Genomic DNA, 18,640 nt, shown 5'->3' with positions numbered 1-18,640 from the left:
CTGAAGGCACTGGATACTGCAAAGGCTATAGGCCCTGACAATATTCCGGCAATAGTACTGAAGACCTGTGCTCCAGAACTTGCTGCACCCCTAGCCAAGCTGTTCCAGTACAGATACAACACTGGCATCTACCCTGCAATGTGGAACATTGCCCAGGTATGTCCTGTACACAAAAAGCAGGGCACGTCCGACCCAGCCAATTAGCGCCCCATTGGCCGACTCTCAATCATCAGTAAAGTGATGGAAGGTGTCATCAACAGTGCCATCAAGCGGCACCTGCTTAGCAATAACCTGCTCAGTGATGCTCAGTTTGGGTTATGCCAGGGCCACTCTGCTCCTGACCTCATTACAGCCTTGGTTCAAACATGGGCAAAAGAGCTGAACTCAAGAGGTGAAGTGAGAATGACTGCCCTTGACATCAAGGCAGCATTTGACCGAGTATGGCATCAAGGAGCCCTAGCAAAACTGAGGTCAATGGGAATCAGGGGGAAAACCCTCTGCTGGCTGTAGTCATACCTAACACAAAGGAAGGTGTTTGTGGTTGTTGGAGGTCAATCATCTCAGTTCCAGGACATCACTGCAGGAGTTCTTCAGGGTAGTGTCCTAGGCCCAACCATCTTCGACTACTTCATCAATGACCTTCCTTCAATCATAAGGTCAGAAGTCGGGATGCTCGCTGATGATTGCACAATGTTCAGCACCATTCGTGACTCCTCAGATACTGAAGCAGTCTGTGTAGAAATGCAGCAAGACTTGGACAGTATCCAGGCTTGGGCTGATAAGTGGCAAGTAACATTCGCGCCACACAAGTGCCAGGCAATGACCATCTCCAACAAGAGAGAATCTAGCCATCTCCCCTTGACATTCAATGGCATTACCATCGCTGAATCCCCCACTATCAACATCCGAGGGGCTAGCATTGACCAGAAACTGAACTGGAGTAGCCATATAAATACCATGGCTACAAGAGCAGGTCAGAGGCTAGAAATCCTGCAGCGAGTAACTCACTTCCTGACTCCCCAAAACCTGTCCACCATCTACAAGGCACAAGTCAGGAGTGTGATGGAATACTCTCCACTTGCTTGGATGGGTGCAGCTCCAACAACACTCAAGAAGCTCGACACCATCCAGGACAAAGCAGCCCATTTGACTGGCAACCCATCTACAAACATTCACTCCCTCCACCACCGATGCACAGTGGCAGCAGTGTGTACCATCTACAAGATGCATTGCATCAACGCATCACGGCGCCTTAGACAGCACCTTCCAAACCCGCGACCTCTACCAACTAGAAGGACAAGGGCAGCAAATGCATGGGGAACAGCACCACCTGCAAGTTCCCCTCCAAGTCACACACCATCCTGACTTGGAACTATATCGCCATTCCTTCACTGTCGTTGGGTCAAAATTCTGGAACTCCCTGACAGCATTGTGGATGTACCTACCCCACATGGACTGCAGCGGTTCAAGAAGGCAGCTCACCACCACCTTCTCAAGGGCAATTAGGGATGGGCAATAAATGCTGGCCTGGCCCGCGATGCCCACATCCCATGCATGAATTTTAAAAAACTTGGCTTGTCTTTACTCAAATTGTTACACTGCTCTATTGCTTCGACTTTTCTCTTTAGATTTCTAAATCTCCCTACACTCCTGTTTTAGTTTAAAGCCCTATCCATAGCACTCATCATACAATTCACTTGGAAATTGATCCCATCCTGGTTTAAGTGGAGCCCAATCCAACGGAACAGATGACTCTTTGAGTCATCTGTTTAATTCTCTAATCTGCTTGACCCTATGCCAGTTGGCACATGGCTCAGGTAACAATATGGAGAATTTAACCTTTGATGTCCTGCATTTTAATTTGGACCCTAACACCTCAAACTCAGCAGAACATCATTCCTAGTTCTACGTATGTTATTGGATATTACATGGACCATGACAACCTCTTCCTGCCTCCCCCATTCCAAGTTTATTTCCATCCATGATGAGATGTCTCTAACCCTAACAGCGGGCAGGCAACACAATTTTCAGAACTCCCAGTCACAGCTGCAGAGAACTGTATCTATTCCCTGGACTATACTATCCCCTATCATTCCCACATTCCTCTTCACTCCACCCACCATGGTGCTGAGTCAATTTGCACATCTTTACAGTTCTTATCCATAAAGGTAGCAAGTACCTCATACCTGTTGGTCAAAGTCAAGGGCTGACGCTCCTCCCTCAGTGCATCCTAAATCCCCATACTTGCCTGATTCGCAGTCACACCCTGTCCCTGACTTTTGGCCAACTCTATAGTTTAACTTAACCTAAATGGGTGCAACTGACTCTTGTGCAGGTAACTTTCCCCCTCCCTGATGCCCTGCAATGTCTGCAGCTCAGACTTCAGTTCAGCAACTTTGATCCGCAGTTGCTCAAGCCACAGACAATTAATGCAGATATAGCTGTCCGGGATTGTAATGCTTTCCACAAACTCCCATATGTCGCAGTCATGACATGTCACCTACCCTGTCACGTCTGTCTATCTGATTAGTTAACTAGTTACTAATTTAGTAAAGTAATGGAATAGCAAGTTACAGCCCCTAGCTTGGAAACAAAACAAGAACACTCACCAGCTACTGGAGGTAAAGCAAAAAAAGTAAAAAGCAACACCTCCTTTCCCTTCTTCACCAAATTCCCACTTGCACCAAATTCTCGACTTTAACACTCAGTTTATGAAGCACTCTGTTACCCAATCACTCTGCGCTCCACACTTGAGCAGTAGTCCTAAACATTCGCATTGGGAATTCCCACCAGAAGATCCATTCATGCCTACAATAGTGCCTCAGGAGAAAGAAAATAAATATTACAATTGACACAAAGATTCATGAAGCACTGTGTATCAGGAGAAGAAAAATCTAAAATGGCCTCAAAACAACAAAGATAGATTTTTTTGGTTCTTTAACTGGTACCAAACTGTTTTGTTTTTGACTTTTGCACTAGATGTTCTTCTTGGTGTCAGTGTTGCTAACTATTCCAGTAAGCAGATGGCACATTGCCAAAAATCTAGGGTGTACCTTTGCCTGCCTAATATCTAAGTAAATTATAATGAGCCCCAGGGTTTGAACAGAGAATCTGTATTCTGGCTTACTGGAACCTACTACTGTGACAGCATCATTCTCCTCTGCTTCACTAGGGAGATTTAATACAAACTATATCGAACTGATGCTCCAGCATTAAAGCAACATACCAATAACTTAACGTAGAATAATAAATAAATAGTATTCGGTGCAAAACTGTACATCCTATAGCGATATCATACATTAGTTATTATATATCCCAACAATAAAATATGCTTTCTTCGAAGCCATTTCTTAACATACATGGAAACTTAACAATTGATATACTTCACATTCAGTGAACCACTGACATAGATTTCAATTTGCCCAGTTTCTCCACTGGATGAAATCTCACTCGGCAGGCTGATAAAATCAGCAAAAAACACAGATTTGGAGGTTTCTGCCCTCAGAGTCGTCAGTCAAAAGACAGCAGTCTTTCATCGATCCTGCTTCTTCTCATGGGCTCACCCTCAACTTTATGTTCATTCACCTACAGAAGAACATAAGAACATAAGAAATAGGAAAATGAGTAGAACATTTGCCCCTCAAGCATGCTCCACCATTCAATATGATCCTGGCTGACCCTCTACCTCAACTCCACTTTCCCGCCTACTCTCCATATCCCTTAATTCCCTGAGAGATCAACAATCTATCGATCTTAGTCTTGAATATACTCAATGATTCACAACCCTCTGAGTGAAGAAATTTCTCCTCATCTCAGTCCTAAATGGTCAACCCTTTATCCTGAGACTGTGCCCCCGTTTTCCCAAGCCAGGGAATCAACCTCTCTGTGTCTACCCTGTCAAGCCCCTTCAGAAACTTGTATGTTTCAATGAGATCAGCTCTCATTCTTCTAAACGCCAGAGAATACAGGCCCAATTTCCTCAGCGTCTCATTATAGGACAGCCTTCTCATACCAGCAACCAATCTAGTGCATATCACTGTATTACCTCCAAGTTAAGTATTTTCTTCCTTAGATATATATATAATCCTCCACCTACATTGACTCCTGCTTCACCAATGCTCAACTTTTAAATTCTCATCCACATGTTCAAATCCCTTCATCGTCTCACCCTTCCATTTCCCTGTCACCTCCTCCAGCCCCACAGTCTTCTGTAAACACTGCATTCTCTCAACTCTAGCGTCTTATACATCTCCCATTGTCTTTGCCCTGCCATTGGCAACCGTGCCTTCAGCTGTCTACACTCTAAATTGGAACTCCCTCACTGAGCCACTTTGCCTATTCATCTCTCAGGCATAGCAGTCAATGTTAACCTAACCCACCCATCAGGAAAATGGGAAGTAATATTGGGCAAGTTGAAAAATTGGCATTTCACTCAAGCCCATTGGTTTCCCGCCCAGTAAGTTAGGTGAATATTGATCTCTGAATATTGGAAATAACATATGTCTTTAAAATTTTAACTGTCTCCAATAAGGACAATCAACTGGGAACAATTTGTTTCTGCACTCCCCATTAGTACATAAAAGAGGAGGGTAGTTGGTCTTGTATGGAAGTTACAGATTTTGTGTGATCTGTATTATTAAGTGTTTGAAACTTGAATTGATCCATTTTAATAGGCAACGTGTTTTCAATTCATAGCAGGAACATGGGATCTAAGAATATATCATAAAATTATAGAATGATGCAAAGAATGAGGTAATTCAGACCATTGTATCTGTGCCAGCTCTTTGAAAGAACAATACAATTAGTCTTACTTCCCTATTTGTCGCTATAGCTCAGTACTCTTTTGAAAATTACTACTGAATCACTTCTACCACCTTTTCAGGCAGTACATTACGAATCACAACAAACTGCAGCATAAAAAAAAATTATCTTGTGTCACCTCTGTTCTTTTATTCTGTGTCCACTCGTTATCGATCTTTCTGCCACTGGAAACAGTTTCTTCTTATTTAGTCTGTGAGTCTGAACACCTCCATCAAATCTCCTTTACTCTAAGGAGAGTACAATTGACATTAATCCTCACCAGAACACTACTGGGGAAAATTTGGTCTGCTTAGTATATGTTAGTCTTGGCTAATATTTATCTCTCAACTAACATCGCTAAAACAATTTATTTGGCCATTTATCTCATTGTGGGACCTTGTGTGCAAATTGGTTGCCTCACTGCTCTACATTATAAAAGTGACTACACTTAATTAGCTATAAAGCACATTGGAATGTCCTGATGTTGTGAAAGGCACCATATAAATGCTTTTTTAAAATTTCTTTCATAATCTGGCAATTTAGTGGGAAAACTTCCTCAATTTGTTATTTCTAGCAGGATTATATTGCGCTAGAAATTGTCATCAAAGATATTTTTACACTGAGTTGATAAAGTTGCGAATACGTGGACCTGAGAAAATCTTTTCCCAGTATTGCTTGTTAGAAGCCTTAACATTAGCGATGCAACCCTTTGGCCAGAGATTTACAAAAGCACATAACTTGTGTATAGTGAGATTTAATACTTATGATCTGCAGCCTGGATTCCATCTGTATCTTCGTTGGCCCAAAACTGTGGTTTACTTTTTGCCATCTGTTAATTAAATAAACCAGTGATGAAGTGTCTTCTTTTGAATTTCCACAAACAATCTGTCTCAGATTAATAACCAGAGTAACTTTCTGTAAATGAACAACAGCAAGAACAGGAATTAAAATGATTTTTTTCTGTTTTACATTTTTGTGGTTGCAGTTAGAATATGGGAAAGCTTGCTTCTAGCTAATTAATAATGTGCCTAATATATTGAACAATCACCCAGTCTGGGAACTATGCTTAGAGTAGTTGATCAAAAGTGGAGCACAAAATATCACTTTACAAGATTTGCTCTTGCCTCCTAATATTTTTGCTAATCTTTTATTGGTTGCAACACTAATGCAAAATACAAATCAATTTGCAAAATATACACATTTTACAGAAAAACAAAACTATGGGGCAATTAAAAACTAAAATAAACAATTATTAAAACCTGACAAGTGACAATACCAAAAGAAGTCATGCAGTCGTAGTTACAGAGTGAGAGGTATTGATATTTATCAGTTTATTTATCGGAAGATTTCAGGCTTTCTCCTGAGTTTTTAGATTTTTGTTTTTTTTGACAATCTACATCTAAAATGTTATGCCCCTAAGTGAAATTTGTGGGATTCATGGAGGAGAAATGCAACCAAGTTCCCCCATTTTCTGCTTATAAAATGAGGGAAAAATTTACTAAAATCCTACACCTGAGTTTGCACTGGAGTTTTGGCTGACATTAACGTAGATCAGGTGATTTTTAGTTGTCCAGGGTGCCTGCCTGAAATAGGCATTGGGCTGATCGTTTTAACAAATAGGGATTCCATACCAACTGCAAAATTGGAGTACAAATTGGCAGGGCTTGTGTCTTAAGCAGTCTCACAGTGGTCCATAAAGGAGCCACTGTAGGCCATTGGAAAATTGCTGACAAGCGGAAAGTTTCTGTTTTTTTTTGTTGGGTCAGAAGGAGCCGAGAGGTGATCTCCTGAAAGTTGAAACAACCCGATATGGCAAGATCTATACATTAATTATCAGAGCTGCCTTTTTGAGAGTTTGCATTTTCACTGGAGTGCTGACTTTTGGCTGCATTAGAGTGCTAAAGTGGGAGTTTTGTGACTGAGGGTAATTAAGGGTTAGTTTTATCTAAAGTCTAGTCTTTTATTTAGCAAATTAACTTAACAGTTGCTGTTTGGGTTGGAGAAGGTGAGTTTTAGACCAGCTTTAAACAGAGTTCACTCAGACTCTGTTTGCAGCTGCACTTTATTAAGTAGACAACTGGCTTAAACTAGTTTTCAGGGGTTAGAGTCAGACAGTCTAAAAGTGGGCCATCTTACAGTGCTGACTTCATTTGCACTGGAGTGCTGCCTTGGGGCTGCATTAGAGTGCTAAAGTCAGAGTTTTGTGACTGAGGAAGTTCGGTGAGGAGGGAGCAAGGAGCTCCTTTCATTTCCTACCTGTCCTCAAAGAATGTGAGGGGAGCCAAGAGTTTCCAAAGAGCACATCTGACTGATGAGTAAGTCCTGGTGGGTATTTTTCAAACTGGATTGAATTGTAAGTCATTGTTTTAGCAAGACTTAGTTGATTTTTTTTATTATAATAGTCTCCGAAAGTTTTAAATTTAAAGGGTTTAGTCATGGCAGGAGAGCTTAAAGCCGTGGTTTGCTCCTCTTGCTGCATGTGGGAATCCGAGAACATTTCCAGTCCCCGGGACCAGCATGTGTGCAGGAAGTGTGTCCAGCTGCAGCTCCTGGAAGCTCAGGTTTCAGAGCTGGAACAGCGGCTGGAAACACTGACGAGCATTCGCGAGTCTGAGAGCATCGTGGATAGCACGTTTAGAGAGGTGGTCACACCGCAGCTGAAGGGACTTGAGGAAGGAAGGGAATGGGTGACCACCAGGCAGTCCAAGAGAAACAGGCAGGTAGTTCAGGAGTCCCCTGGGGTCCCACTTGCAATAATAATAGGGGATTCTATAGTCAAGGGAACAGATAGGTGCTACTGTGGCTGTCAACATGACTCCAGGATAATGTGTTGCTTCCCTGGTGCCAGGGTCCGGGATGTCACTGAACGGCTGCAAGGCATCCTGAAGGGGGAGGGTGATAAGGCAGAGGTCATGGTACATGTTGGTACCAATGACATAGGTAGAAAGAGGGATGAGGTCTTGCATCAAGAATTCAGGGAGTTAGGCAGTATACTAAAAAGCAGGACCTCTCAGGTTGTAATCTCTGGATTACTCCCAGTGCCACGTGCTAGCAAGTATAGAAATAGGAGAATAGCACAGATGAATGTGTGGCTTAAGAGTTGGTGCAGGATGGAGGGTTTTAGATTCCTGGACCACTGGGACCATTTCTGGGGAAGGTGGGACCTGTACAAGTGGATGGTCTACATCTGAACCAGAGGGGGATTAACATCCTTACTGGCGGGTTTGCTAGTGCTGTTGGGAGGAGTTTAAACTAATTTGGCAGGGGGAGGGGATGCAGACTCCTAGCAGAATAGGGACACAGCTAAACACAGGAAAGCAAACAAGTCAGAGGGAATACAGCGGAAGTAAGTTTCAAGGGAGTAAGACCAGGATGGATGGCCTCTACTTTAATGCCAGGAGTATTACAGGTAAAACGGATGAGTTAAGGGCAAGGATTGACACATGGAACTGTGATATAGTAGCCATCATGGAGAGATGGTTGAGGGAGGGGCAGGATTGGCAGCTCAATATCCCGGGATATAGAATCTTCAGGTGAGACAGAGGAGTGGGTAAAAGAGGAGGGGGCATTGCAATATTAGTTAAGGAGTCAGTTACTGCAGTAAGGAGAGATGATATCTTGGAGGGGGCATCAAATGAAGCTTTATGGGTAGAGTTTAGGAATAAAAAAGGGACAGCCACATTGCTAGGTGTTTATTATAGACCCCCAGATAGTCAGCGGGAAATTGAGGAGCAAATATGTGCGTAATTTGCAGAGGTGCGTAAAAATAATAATAGGGTAATTATATTAGGTGATTTCAACTTTCCCAACATTAATTGGGATAGTCATCGTGTTAAGCACTTAGATGGAGTGGAGTTCTTAAAATGTATACAGGAGAACTTTTTAGCTCAATATGTAGAGGATTCAACAAGGGACGGTGCAGTGCTGGACCTAATTCTGGGGAATGAAGCCAGACAGGTGGTTGATGTGTTGGTGGGGGAGCATTTTGGTGATAGCGACCACAACATGGTACAATTTAAGCTTGTTATGGAGAAAGAAATAGACAAGTTGCAAAAAAGGTTTTGGATTGGGGGAGAGCGAATTTTAGTAAAATAAGGCAGGATCTGGCCAAGGTAGACTGGAAAGAGTTACTTGTCGGGAAATCTACAGAAGAGCAGTGGGGGGCATTCAGAAAGGAAATGGGGAGGGTACAGGCCCAACATGTTCCCTTTAGGGTAATAGGTAGGAGCAACAAGCCCAGAGAACCATGGATGACCAGAAACATTCAGGGTACGATGAGAAAGAAAAGAGAGGCTTTTAGCAAATACAAGGGGAGCAAATCAATGGAAGCATTAGTGGAGTACAGAAAGTGTAGGATGGAGCTTAAGAAAGCAATTAGGAGAGCAAAGAGGGGATATGAGAAAACTCTGGCTGGTAAAAGTAGGGAAAATCCCAAGATATTCTATAAGTATATCAATGGGAAGAGGATAACCAGGGAAAGAGTAGGACCCATTAGGGACCAAGGGGGAAATCTGTGGATGGAGCCAGAGGACATTGATAGGGTGTTGAACGAATACTTCACATCTGTCTTCACCCAAGAGAATGAGGATGTAGATATGAAACTCAGAGAGAGAGACTGTGAGGTTCTTGAACAAATTGTCATAGGGAGTGACAAGGTATTGGAGGTTTTGGCAGGCTTAAGAGTGGACAAATCTCCAGGTCTGGACGATTTGTGTCCCAGGATGCTGTGGGAGGCAGGGGCTCTGACCCAAATTTTTAATTCCTCTCTGGCCACAGGGTAGGGCCGGGGGGGGGGGGGGGGGGGGGGGCCAGAGGACTGGAGAACAGCTAATGTGGTCCCACTATTTAAGAAAGGTTATAGAGATAAGCCAGGGAACTACAGACCAGTGAGTCTCACATCAGTGGTAGGGAAACTATTGGAGAAAACTCTGAAGGAGAGAATCTATCTCCACTTGGAGAGGCAAAATTTGATTAGGAATAGTCAACATGGCTTCGTCAGAGGGAGGTCATGCCGAACAAATTTGACTCAATTTTTTGAGCATGTGACCAGGTGTGTAGATGAGGGTAGTACAGTTGATGTAGTTTACATGGATTTCAGCAAAGCCTTTGACAAGGTCCCACATGGGAGACTTATCAACAAAGCAAATGCACATGGGATACAAGGTAACTTGATAAGGTGGATTCAAAAATGGCTTAGCTGTAGGAGACAGAGAGTGATGACAGACGGCTGTTTTAGTGACTGGAAGCCAGTGTCCAGTGGCGTACCACAGGGATCTGTGCTGGGTCCCCTATTGTTTGTCATTTATATAAACAACATAGATGACTATGTGGGGGGTAGGATCACTAAGTTCGTGGATGACAGAAAGATTGGCCGAGTGGTTAACAGTGAGGTCGAGTGTCTTGGGTTACAGGAAGACATAGACGGGATGGTCAAATGGACAGAAAAGTGGCAGATAGAACTTAACCCTGATAAGTGTGAGGTGATACACTTTGGAAGGAGTAATGTGACATGGAAGTATTCAATGAATCGCCTGACACTGGGATGTTCAGAGGAACAAAGGGATCTTGACGTGTTTGTCCATAGATCTCTGGAGACAGAAGGGCAGGTTAATAGGGTGGTGAAAAAGGCATATGGGACACTTGCCTTTATCAATCGAGGCATAGATTACAAAAGCAGGGAGGTCATGTTGGAGTTGTACAGAACTTTGGTAAGGCCACAGCTGGAGTACTGTGTGCAATTCTGGTCGCCACATTTTAGGAAGGATGTGATTGCACTGGAGGGGGTGCAGAGGCGATTCACCAGGATGTTGCCTGGGATGGAACATTTAAGCTATGAAGAGAGGTTGGATAGGCTTGGGTTGTTTTCGCTGGAGCAGAGAAGACAGAGGGGTGACCTGATTGAGGTGTACAGGATTATGAGGGGCATGGAAAAGGTGGATAGGGAGCAGCTGTTCCCCTTAGTTGTACGGTCAGTTACAAAGGGACACAAGTTTAAGGTGAGGGGCAGGAGGTTTAAGGGGGATTTGAGGAAGAACTTTTTTACCCAGAGGGTGGTGATGGTCTGGAATGCCCTGCCTGGGAGGGTGGTAGAGGCAAGTTGCCTCACATCCTTTAAAAAGTAGCTGGATGAGCACTTGGCACGTCATAACATTGAAGGCTATGGGCCAAGTGCTGGCAAATGGGATTAGGTAGACAGGTCAGGTGTCTTTAATACATGTGTGCAGACTGGGTGGACCGAAGGGCCTCTTCTGTACTGTATTATTCTGTGATTCTGAGTTTGCGGGCTGCATTTTATAAGCTCGCCGCCAATCTTGGTGGCGAGCTTCAAAGATGGCGGCCCACACTCGCAGGCTTTACTCCGCAGAGCCGCCACTGCGATATTAAACATGGTGGCTCATTTACATGGCTGGGGTGGAGCGCACCACCCCCCCCCCCCCCCCGATGACGTGGAGGGGGCGGGCATTTCGTCCCCAGCAACGATATCCGGCACATCTGCGCAGACACCAACGCCATTTTTAAAGGGCTTCCAGCCCTTACACTTAATTAACATTTTTAAAGTTACATGAGTGTTAAAAATTAAGTAGTTATCCTGGAAGGTTTTGGACCTGCATTATTAAGGCTTTGTAGCATCCACATTTAGCTCATTCCTTCTTTTGGCTATTTTGTTTTTACTTCACTGTTCTCCTTACCTATGTTCACTGCTTTTTATTCTTCTAATTGCTTCACTGAGATTATCTTACTGAGTTTTCACCCCTTGCTACATTTTAAAAAATAATCTATTTGGACATTCTGGTAATTATCTCCCTTCCCTCTCCCATAACACTATTAGGATGGAAGGTCACAACCAAAACTTCTGTCATTGATAAAGCACCTGCTATGTATTTCTATCAATTCCTGTTTTCAGGTCAGATTTCTAGTATTTGCAGGTTTTTTTTAGCGTTACTTCTGTTGGTTGGATTCATCCATTTCCAATGCCTCAAATGTATCTTCAGTCTACAGGTATAAACCATATAAGGATACATTAAATGCATGATGGAAAAGAATACAGATTGGCGTTAACAACATGTTAATGCACTCTTATGCCATGTCAGCTACCTTTCAGAATATGCAAATTTACTTTAAGAACCATTGACATTTGGAAAGTAGCACTTCCTGAAAATTTTTGACTAATTACAAGATCAAGTGACAGGTACCAAATTAATGCATGTCTAGCAAAATTTTGAATTACAGGAACAGTTTTGCCAGCAGAGGCAAAAGGAAAAGGTCATTAAAACTCTAAATTTAATATCCTAAAGTGGGCTTATCAAGGAGTTTACGAAATCCTGTGTTCATATTTTTTCTACGTATTCTAATGAAAAGTACAAATCCAGTTTAGTCAAAATCAAAAAAACATCCACCAAATAATGCTTTCCTCCTATCTGTATTGCCTTTTGATTTTGTGGACACAGTTTATGATGCTGACTTTTCAAGTTACAATAACCCTTTCTACCAGCCTGTGCTCAAGCCACATCAGAAAAATTCTTATACTTTTGTTTGGAAAAAATGTAACACCTTCATTCAAAATCACATTTCATAGCAATTTACACATAAAAGTCCTCAAAAATATTAAAACATGGAAACACCTTCATAACGCATTGCTGAGGCAGCTTTTCATGAAATGTTTTACGCAATCCATTTTAATGGGTAATGTGTAATGCAATGCAAAGGGATATAGCAACGTTTTTAATGTTCTTTATGTGTCCTAATAAAGATAATTTTTAAATTTATTTATCAGGCCATCATCAGTGACCATGTACCATGAAGTCTCCCAGTTGTTCTCCTTGGTTAGTTGAGCAGAATGAAGATAATTGTTCGTTTTTCTCACTGGAATCCAATGTTTTCTGCAGCGAAGAGCATCTGAATAAAAATCCTTTAAACACCTTCATCATAAATGTTGGTGGAAGCAGATTCATTTTGCCACATGAAATTCTGTTGTCCTACCCTGAAACACGCCTGGGGAAACTGGCTACATCTGAACAGGATTCTGTGCTGGAACTATGTGATGATGCCAACTTTGTGGACAATGAGTATTTCTTTGACCGGAGTTCTCAGACATTCAAGTACATCATAAATTATTATAAAACTGGAAGATTGCATGTAAATGAAGAACTTTGTGCAATGTCCTTTCTGCAGGAAATTGAATACTGGGGAATAGATGAACTTAACATTGACATTTGCTGCCGAGACAAATATTACAGACGGAAAGAAATTAATGAAGCTTTAGACATAAAGCGAGATACAGAAATGATTCAGAATGAAGAGGAAGATTTCTCTGGAGTAATTTGTGAAAAACTAAGGCAAAAACTATGGGTCATGATGGAGAAACCTGACTCTTCAAAGCTAGCTAAAATATTTGGAATACTTTCTGTCGCCTTTGTTCTCATTTCCATTGCAAACATGGCACTCTTTTCCCTTGAATATACAGTACTGGAACCCCCTTTATTGAACGCGATTGAGTATATTTGCATCACATGGTTCTCTGCAGAGTATCTACTGAGATTCTTGTGTGTGAAAAATAAGTGCAAGTTCCTTAAGAGTCTGGTGAATATCATAGATCTCATTGCTGTGATCCCATTTTACATCACTATGCTGGTGGAGCAACTTTATGGAGGTTCTACAGAACTGGAAAATGTAGGGAAAGTTGTCCAGATCCTGAGGTTGATGAGATCACTACGTATGTTGAAGCTTGGCAGGCACTCAACAGGTAAGCAACACTTCACATAGAAATTTTCCAATATAAAATATCAATAAAAAGTATTAGCTTTAATACAAAATATGTTATTCCAATGCTCTCCTAGCTGGCTTCCATGTTCTACTTGATCTCATAGAAAACTCTGCTGCCCATCACTTGTATCTCACCCATCAGCCTGTGCACGCTCACCAACATTGATTCCTAATCTACCAATGCCTCAAATTTAAAATTCACATCTTTATGTTCAAATCTCTTGATGGCCTTGTCCCTCCCTGTCTCTGTAACTTCTTCCAGCATTAGCCTCTTACACCTCACTCATTCCCTTCGTCCACCATTGATAGGGGTGTCTTCAGCTGTCTAGGCCCTAAGCTCTGGAATCCCCACCTTAAAACTCTCTGCCTTTCTATAACTCCCTCCTCCTACATGATCCTCCTTATACCCTACCACAATGAATAAACTTTTAGTCACTCCTGTGGAGATGGGGGAATTGGCATTGCGGTGGTGGTGGAGCTGACAAATAGCAAGTCCTGCCACACTCTGTGAATAGCCCGTCTTCCCAATGATCAATAAATCAACTCCCACAGTTATAAGGGCAGATGCATGCTGGAAGTTGTAGGCCGAGATTTTAACCGGGCAACGGGTGTCTCAACCTCCGGCAAAAGCGCCAATGAGAACCCCACGTCGTCCCTTCTGTGGGAGGCCTGCCAAATCAAGTGCCAATTCGGCCCTTAACTGGGGACCGGCTGGCTTTCCACGGGATCAAGGACCCCAGCGACGGAAGTCTTGCCCTCTGATGAGAACTGCCGGCCAATCAGAGGATGGCAGCTCTTTTACTGAGCAATGCCACAGTGGAGGTGGTGGCTGTTGCCTGTGGAGCATCCACACAAGGCCCAGGAGCAGCGCTGGACTCAGACCACAGGTAGGTCAGGGCAGAAGGGGTCTTTATGAGGGAGGGAAATGTAGAGGGGTCGACAGCAAAGACAGTGGGTTAGCTCTCTGCGGGCTCCATCCTTCCCAATGCCATGTCCCTCGTTCAGGCACTTAACAATTGACAATCCCCGTTCCCCCCTCCCCCTACCCTGACGCCTGCAAGCAACCCACACGGTTTTTCTTGCTGTGTTTCCCATGCGGCCCGCCCATCACTCAGCTAATTGCAGTGGTGGCAGGATGAGGCCATTAATTGAGCATTAATTTCCCACTTAAGGACCTCAATTGTTGGTGGTGGGGGGTGGAGGGGAAGGCCGTTCACAGGCCTTTCCGCCCCAGACTTAATTTCAGTGCAGGGGGAAGGTGACAGAGTCCGCTCTCACCATCCCACCCGATTATATGCTCTCCCTGCTTCCAGTCCCACCACGGGGGAGAGCATAACATTCCTCCCATAGTCTACTTTATACCTTAGTCTTTTTAGATGGCAGCGATAGGACTGGAAAGCCTCATGAGCACCAACCTCAGGCACCTCATCGAGCCCTAGGCTTTCAGTGGAAAACATTAAAGGCATTTCAAACAGAAAATGGTGGAACTTACCATTTTGGCAGCAGCATAAAATGGACGATAAGGGTTTGAAGTCATTGGAATGGAAAATCAGACAGGGTGTATAACGAATGGCCAATTCATTACCGTCTGTTTAATACCACTACCAAAATTGAAAGTTCTGCTCAAGGCTTTTGCAGACTAGTAACTCAATAATCTTTGTATAGATGGTGCAACTTTTTCATGCCTTTATTGTGTAGGGAACCTTACTTCCATCAGTAAATTCTCAGTTAAGTGAAGAAGCCAAGATGGCACCTGAAAAAAATTTCAAAAAGTACTTAAAGTGATTTTATTTATGCTCCTGTTTAATAGCAACTATTTACAGACTGATGAATTTGAAAAGATACTACTGATTGTCAGTTTTTTTATTATTTGTTTGTGGGAGTTGCTGGCTAGGCCAGCATTTATTGCCCATCTCTAATTGCCTTTGAACTGAGTGGCTTGCTCAGTTGGTCACCATTAGACTGGCTTTTAATTCCAGCTTTATTAATTGGACACTCAAATTTCACCATCTGCTGTGGTGGGATTCAAACCCATGTCCTCAGAGCATTAGCCTGGGGCTCTAGATTACTAGCCCAGTGGCATTACCACTATGCCGCCGCTTCCCCTATCTGGCTAGCTGTATGTGGCTTGGTATTTTTTGTCATGGGTCAGTTGTGATTTTTAGTCCAAACTTTCTATTGAATGCAAGTGTGACACAGAAATTTGTGAGTTATGTAAGTGTAACATAGGAAGTCTGATGGTAGATGCTTCATAATCCTCAGGTAAAAATATAAAATATAATTATTTTCAAACACAGTTTCACAGAATTTGAAATTAGTAAGTCTTGATCAGCTGCAACATGTGTTATTACTACTTTCGTATGATGGGAAAGGTTTGGGATGTTGAGTGTGACTATTTATTGGATGGCCTCCTGAGTTGCTGAGTTGGGAAGTGAGGAGCTTCCTGCAACAGATCTTAGTGAACAATATGGAGTGGCGGTGAAGGGTCTATTCACCTTAGCAGAGAGGTCAGTGATGAGAGGGCATAGGTTTAAAGTGATTGGTAGAAAAGTTAGAGGGAAGATGAGGAAAATCTTTTTCACCCAGAGGGTGGTGGGGGTCTGGAACTCACTGTCTGAAAGGGTAGTTGAGGCAGAAACCTTCAACTCATTCAAAAGGAGTCTGGATATGCACCTTAAGTGCTGTAATCTGCAGGGCTACGGACCAAATGCTGGAAGGTGGGATTAGAACAAGTGGATCTTTTTTCAGCTGTCACAGACATTTTGGGCCAAGAGGCCTCTTTCTGTTCCTTAAACTTTCTATGTAGTGTGCAGGCTGATTTGATGTGCTCCATGGTCTTGGACTCATGGCCACAAATGCACTTTGGATTGTCCCTCATCGTCCACTATGGAGCAGATGGCCACATGCCCTGTGTGGTTTTAGTTGAGCGTTGTCCACTGTCTTAAAGGAGATCAAAAAGGACCTCTGCTGTTGGGTCAGCAATTAGATTTTTTTTGCACTGCATGCATCCTACGATTCCATCTATCTGGTTAACTGGTTGATACCAGCTGTTTGAATATTAGCTGCTGTTTCCCAGAGTGACTGGCATGATTTTAAGAGCTTTCTCCAGAGGTTTTTCAGGTCTGTGTGAATGGGAAGATTAGTGTTGCTCAAAACTTGTTTCATCTCGCGCAGCATGATGGCATCGCGGCAAATGACAAACAGGGCAGTGTGGGACAGAAATAAAAACATCATCCAAATCCCCAAAGAAAGTTCCAGATATTCGGCTATTGGTCTCGAGTGCCACTTTTACCTCTGACAGTAGAACTTGAAGAGCCATTGCTCGGGTCACAACACATGAAGGAACAATTCCTGGAATTTTTTCTTGCAACTGTTCTGTCTCTTTAACTTCACTTGGTTTTTCCATGACTACTAGAGAAGTTACGACCTTCGCTCTGGCCAAATCATTCCCCAGGAGTAGTTCAACTCAGTCTACTGGCAAACTATGGACAACTTCTAAAATTACCGCTCCAGGCATTAGGTCACCCTTCAGGTGCACCCAATACAAAAGTACGGGTATATACTCCCCACTAAAACCTTGGCATTCAATGTGTACTCTGGTGGAAACGTTATGCCTTCCCCCAGCAAAAGAGTTTGTGTGGCTCCTGGGTATCCCTAAGTATAACTAGAGGTTTACCTGCCTCACTTGAGGGATAAGGAGTTACTTTTTATTTTGACAAGAATTCCCTACAACTCTCAGGTATCTTGTTTGCATCCCCCGCACTCACAGCACTTTTTGTTCTTGGCCTTACAGCTGCAGTCAGAGCTACAGCCTGATCTGTCGTGCTTCCAGTCAGGGCACCTTTCTCTTCATTGGCCTTGTGCACCTCAATAAGTCCCAGGGGTTTACCCCGCAACTTCCAGCATTCTGCACGAAGGTGTCTCACCTTGTGACAATGGTAACACTTAGGCTTTCGGACCTCATTTCCACCCTCAGCAACCTTCTTTCTGGCCTGAGAAGGGGATTCTGGGGTGTTCCCAGCTGTACTTTCTTGTCCCCAACTACTTATCTTCCTTTCACCCTCCCACCTTTTATCCTTTTTGGGTTTGTGGGGTGATGGGCAAAGGGTTTGGGCTTGTAAACAAGCTCGTAATCATCAGCAATTTCTGCTGCCTATCTGGCTGTTGAAACTTTTTGGTGCTCTACCTGGGTTCTTACTAATGGATGGAGTACATTTTAAATTCTTCCAGGAGAATTAGTTCCCTAAGGTGCTCGTATGTTGCCTTTACCTATATAGCCCACATCCAACGAGCAAAATTAATTTGATTTGCCCTCTCAAATTCTATTTAAGTCTGCTCAAGCTGTCTCCAGAGGTTCCAAAATTTCTGCGGGTAAGCTTCAGGGACCAACTCAAACGCAGTGAGAATAGCACTTTTTGCAATCTCATGATCTGCAAAATCCTCTTCAGAAAGCATAGCATAAACTTCATGAGAATAGAGTCGTAGAGTCATACAGCCCATCATGTTTGTGCCGGCCATTGAGCACCTATCTATTCTGATCCCATTTTCCAGCACTTGGCCTGTAGCCTTGTATGCTATGGCGTTTCAAGTGCTCATCTAAATACTTTTTTTTTAATTCTTTCATGGGATGTGGGCGTCGCTGGCCAGGCCAGCATTTATTGCCCATCCCTCATTGCCCTTGAGAAGGTGGTGGTGAGCTGCCTTCTTGAACCGCTGCAGTCCATGTGGGGTAGGTACACCCACAGTGCTGTTAGGAAGGGAGTTCCAGGATTTTGACCCAGCGACAGTGAAGGAACGGCGATATAGTTCCAAGTCAGAATGGTGTGTGACTTGAAGGGGAACCTGCAGGTGGTGGTGTTCCCATGCATTTGCTGCCCTTGTCCTTCTAGTTGGTAGAGGTCGCGGGTTTGGAATGTGCTGTCTAAGCAGTCTTGGTGCATTGCTGCAGTGCATCTTGTTGATGGTACACACTGCTGCCACTGTGCATTGGTGGTGGAGGGAGTGAATGTTTGTAGATGGGGTGCCAATCAAGCTGGCTGCTTTCTCCTGGATGGTGTTGAGCTTCTTGAGTGTTGTT

At 43.3% G+C, this 18,640-nt stretch overlaps 1 protein-coding gene across 1 annotated transcript in view; it reads left to right on the top strand.

Moving 5' to 3' along the window:
* kcnv1 (potassium voltage-gated channel modifier subfamily V member 1) overlaps positions 1 to 18,640 on the top strand; it is a 100,522-nt gene that overhangs the window by 34,127 nt on the left and 47,755 nt on the right. Inside the window, exon 2 of the mRNA XM_068030958.1 lies at positions 12,575 to 13,543. Coding sequence (XP_067887059.1) covers positions 12,598 to 13,543 — 946 coding nt within the window. The 5' untranslated portion in view covers positions 12,575 to 12,597. The remainder of the gene's footprint in view (positions 1 to 12,574; positions 13,544 to 18,640) is intronic.

The sequence above is a fragment of the Heterodontus francisci genome, chromosome 5 (genome assembly GCF_036365525.1).
Source record: "Heterodontus francisci isolate sHetFra1 chromosome 5, sHetFra1.hap1, whole genome shotgun sequence".
NCBI classification, from domain to species: Eukaryota; Metazoa; Chordata; class Chondrichthyes; order Heterodontiformes; family Heterodontidae; genus Heterodontus; species Heterodontus francisci.
The sequence above is the reverse complement of the archived record's forward strand: the minus strand, read 5'-3'. Positions and strand labels throughout refer to the sequence as shown.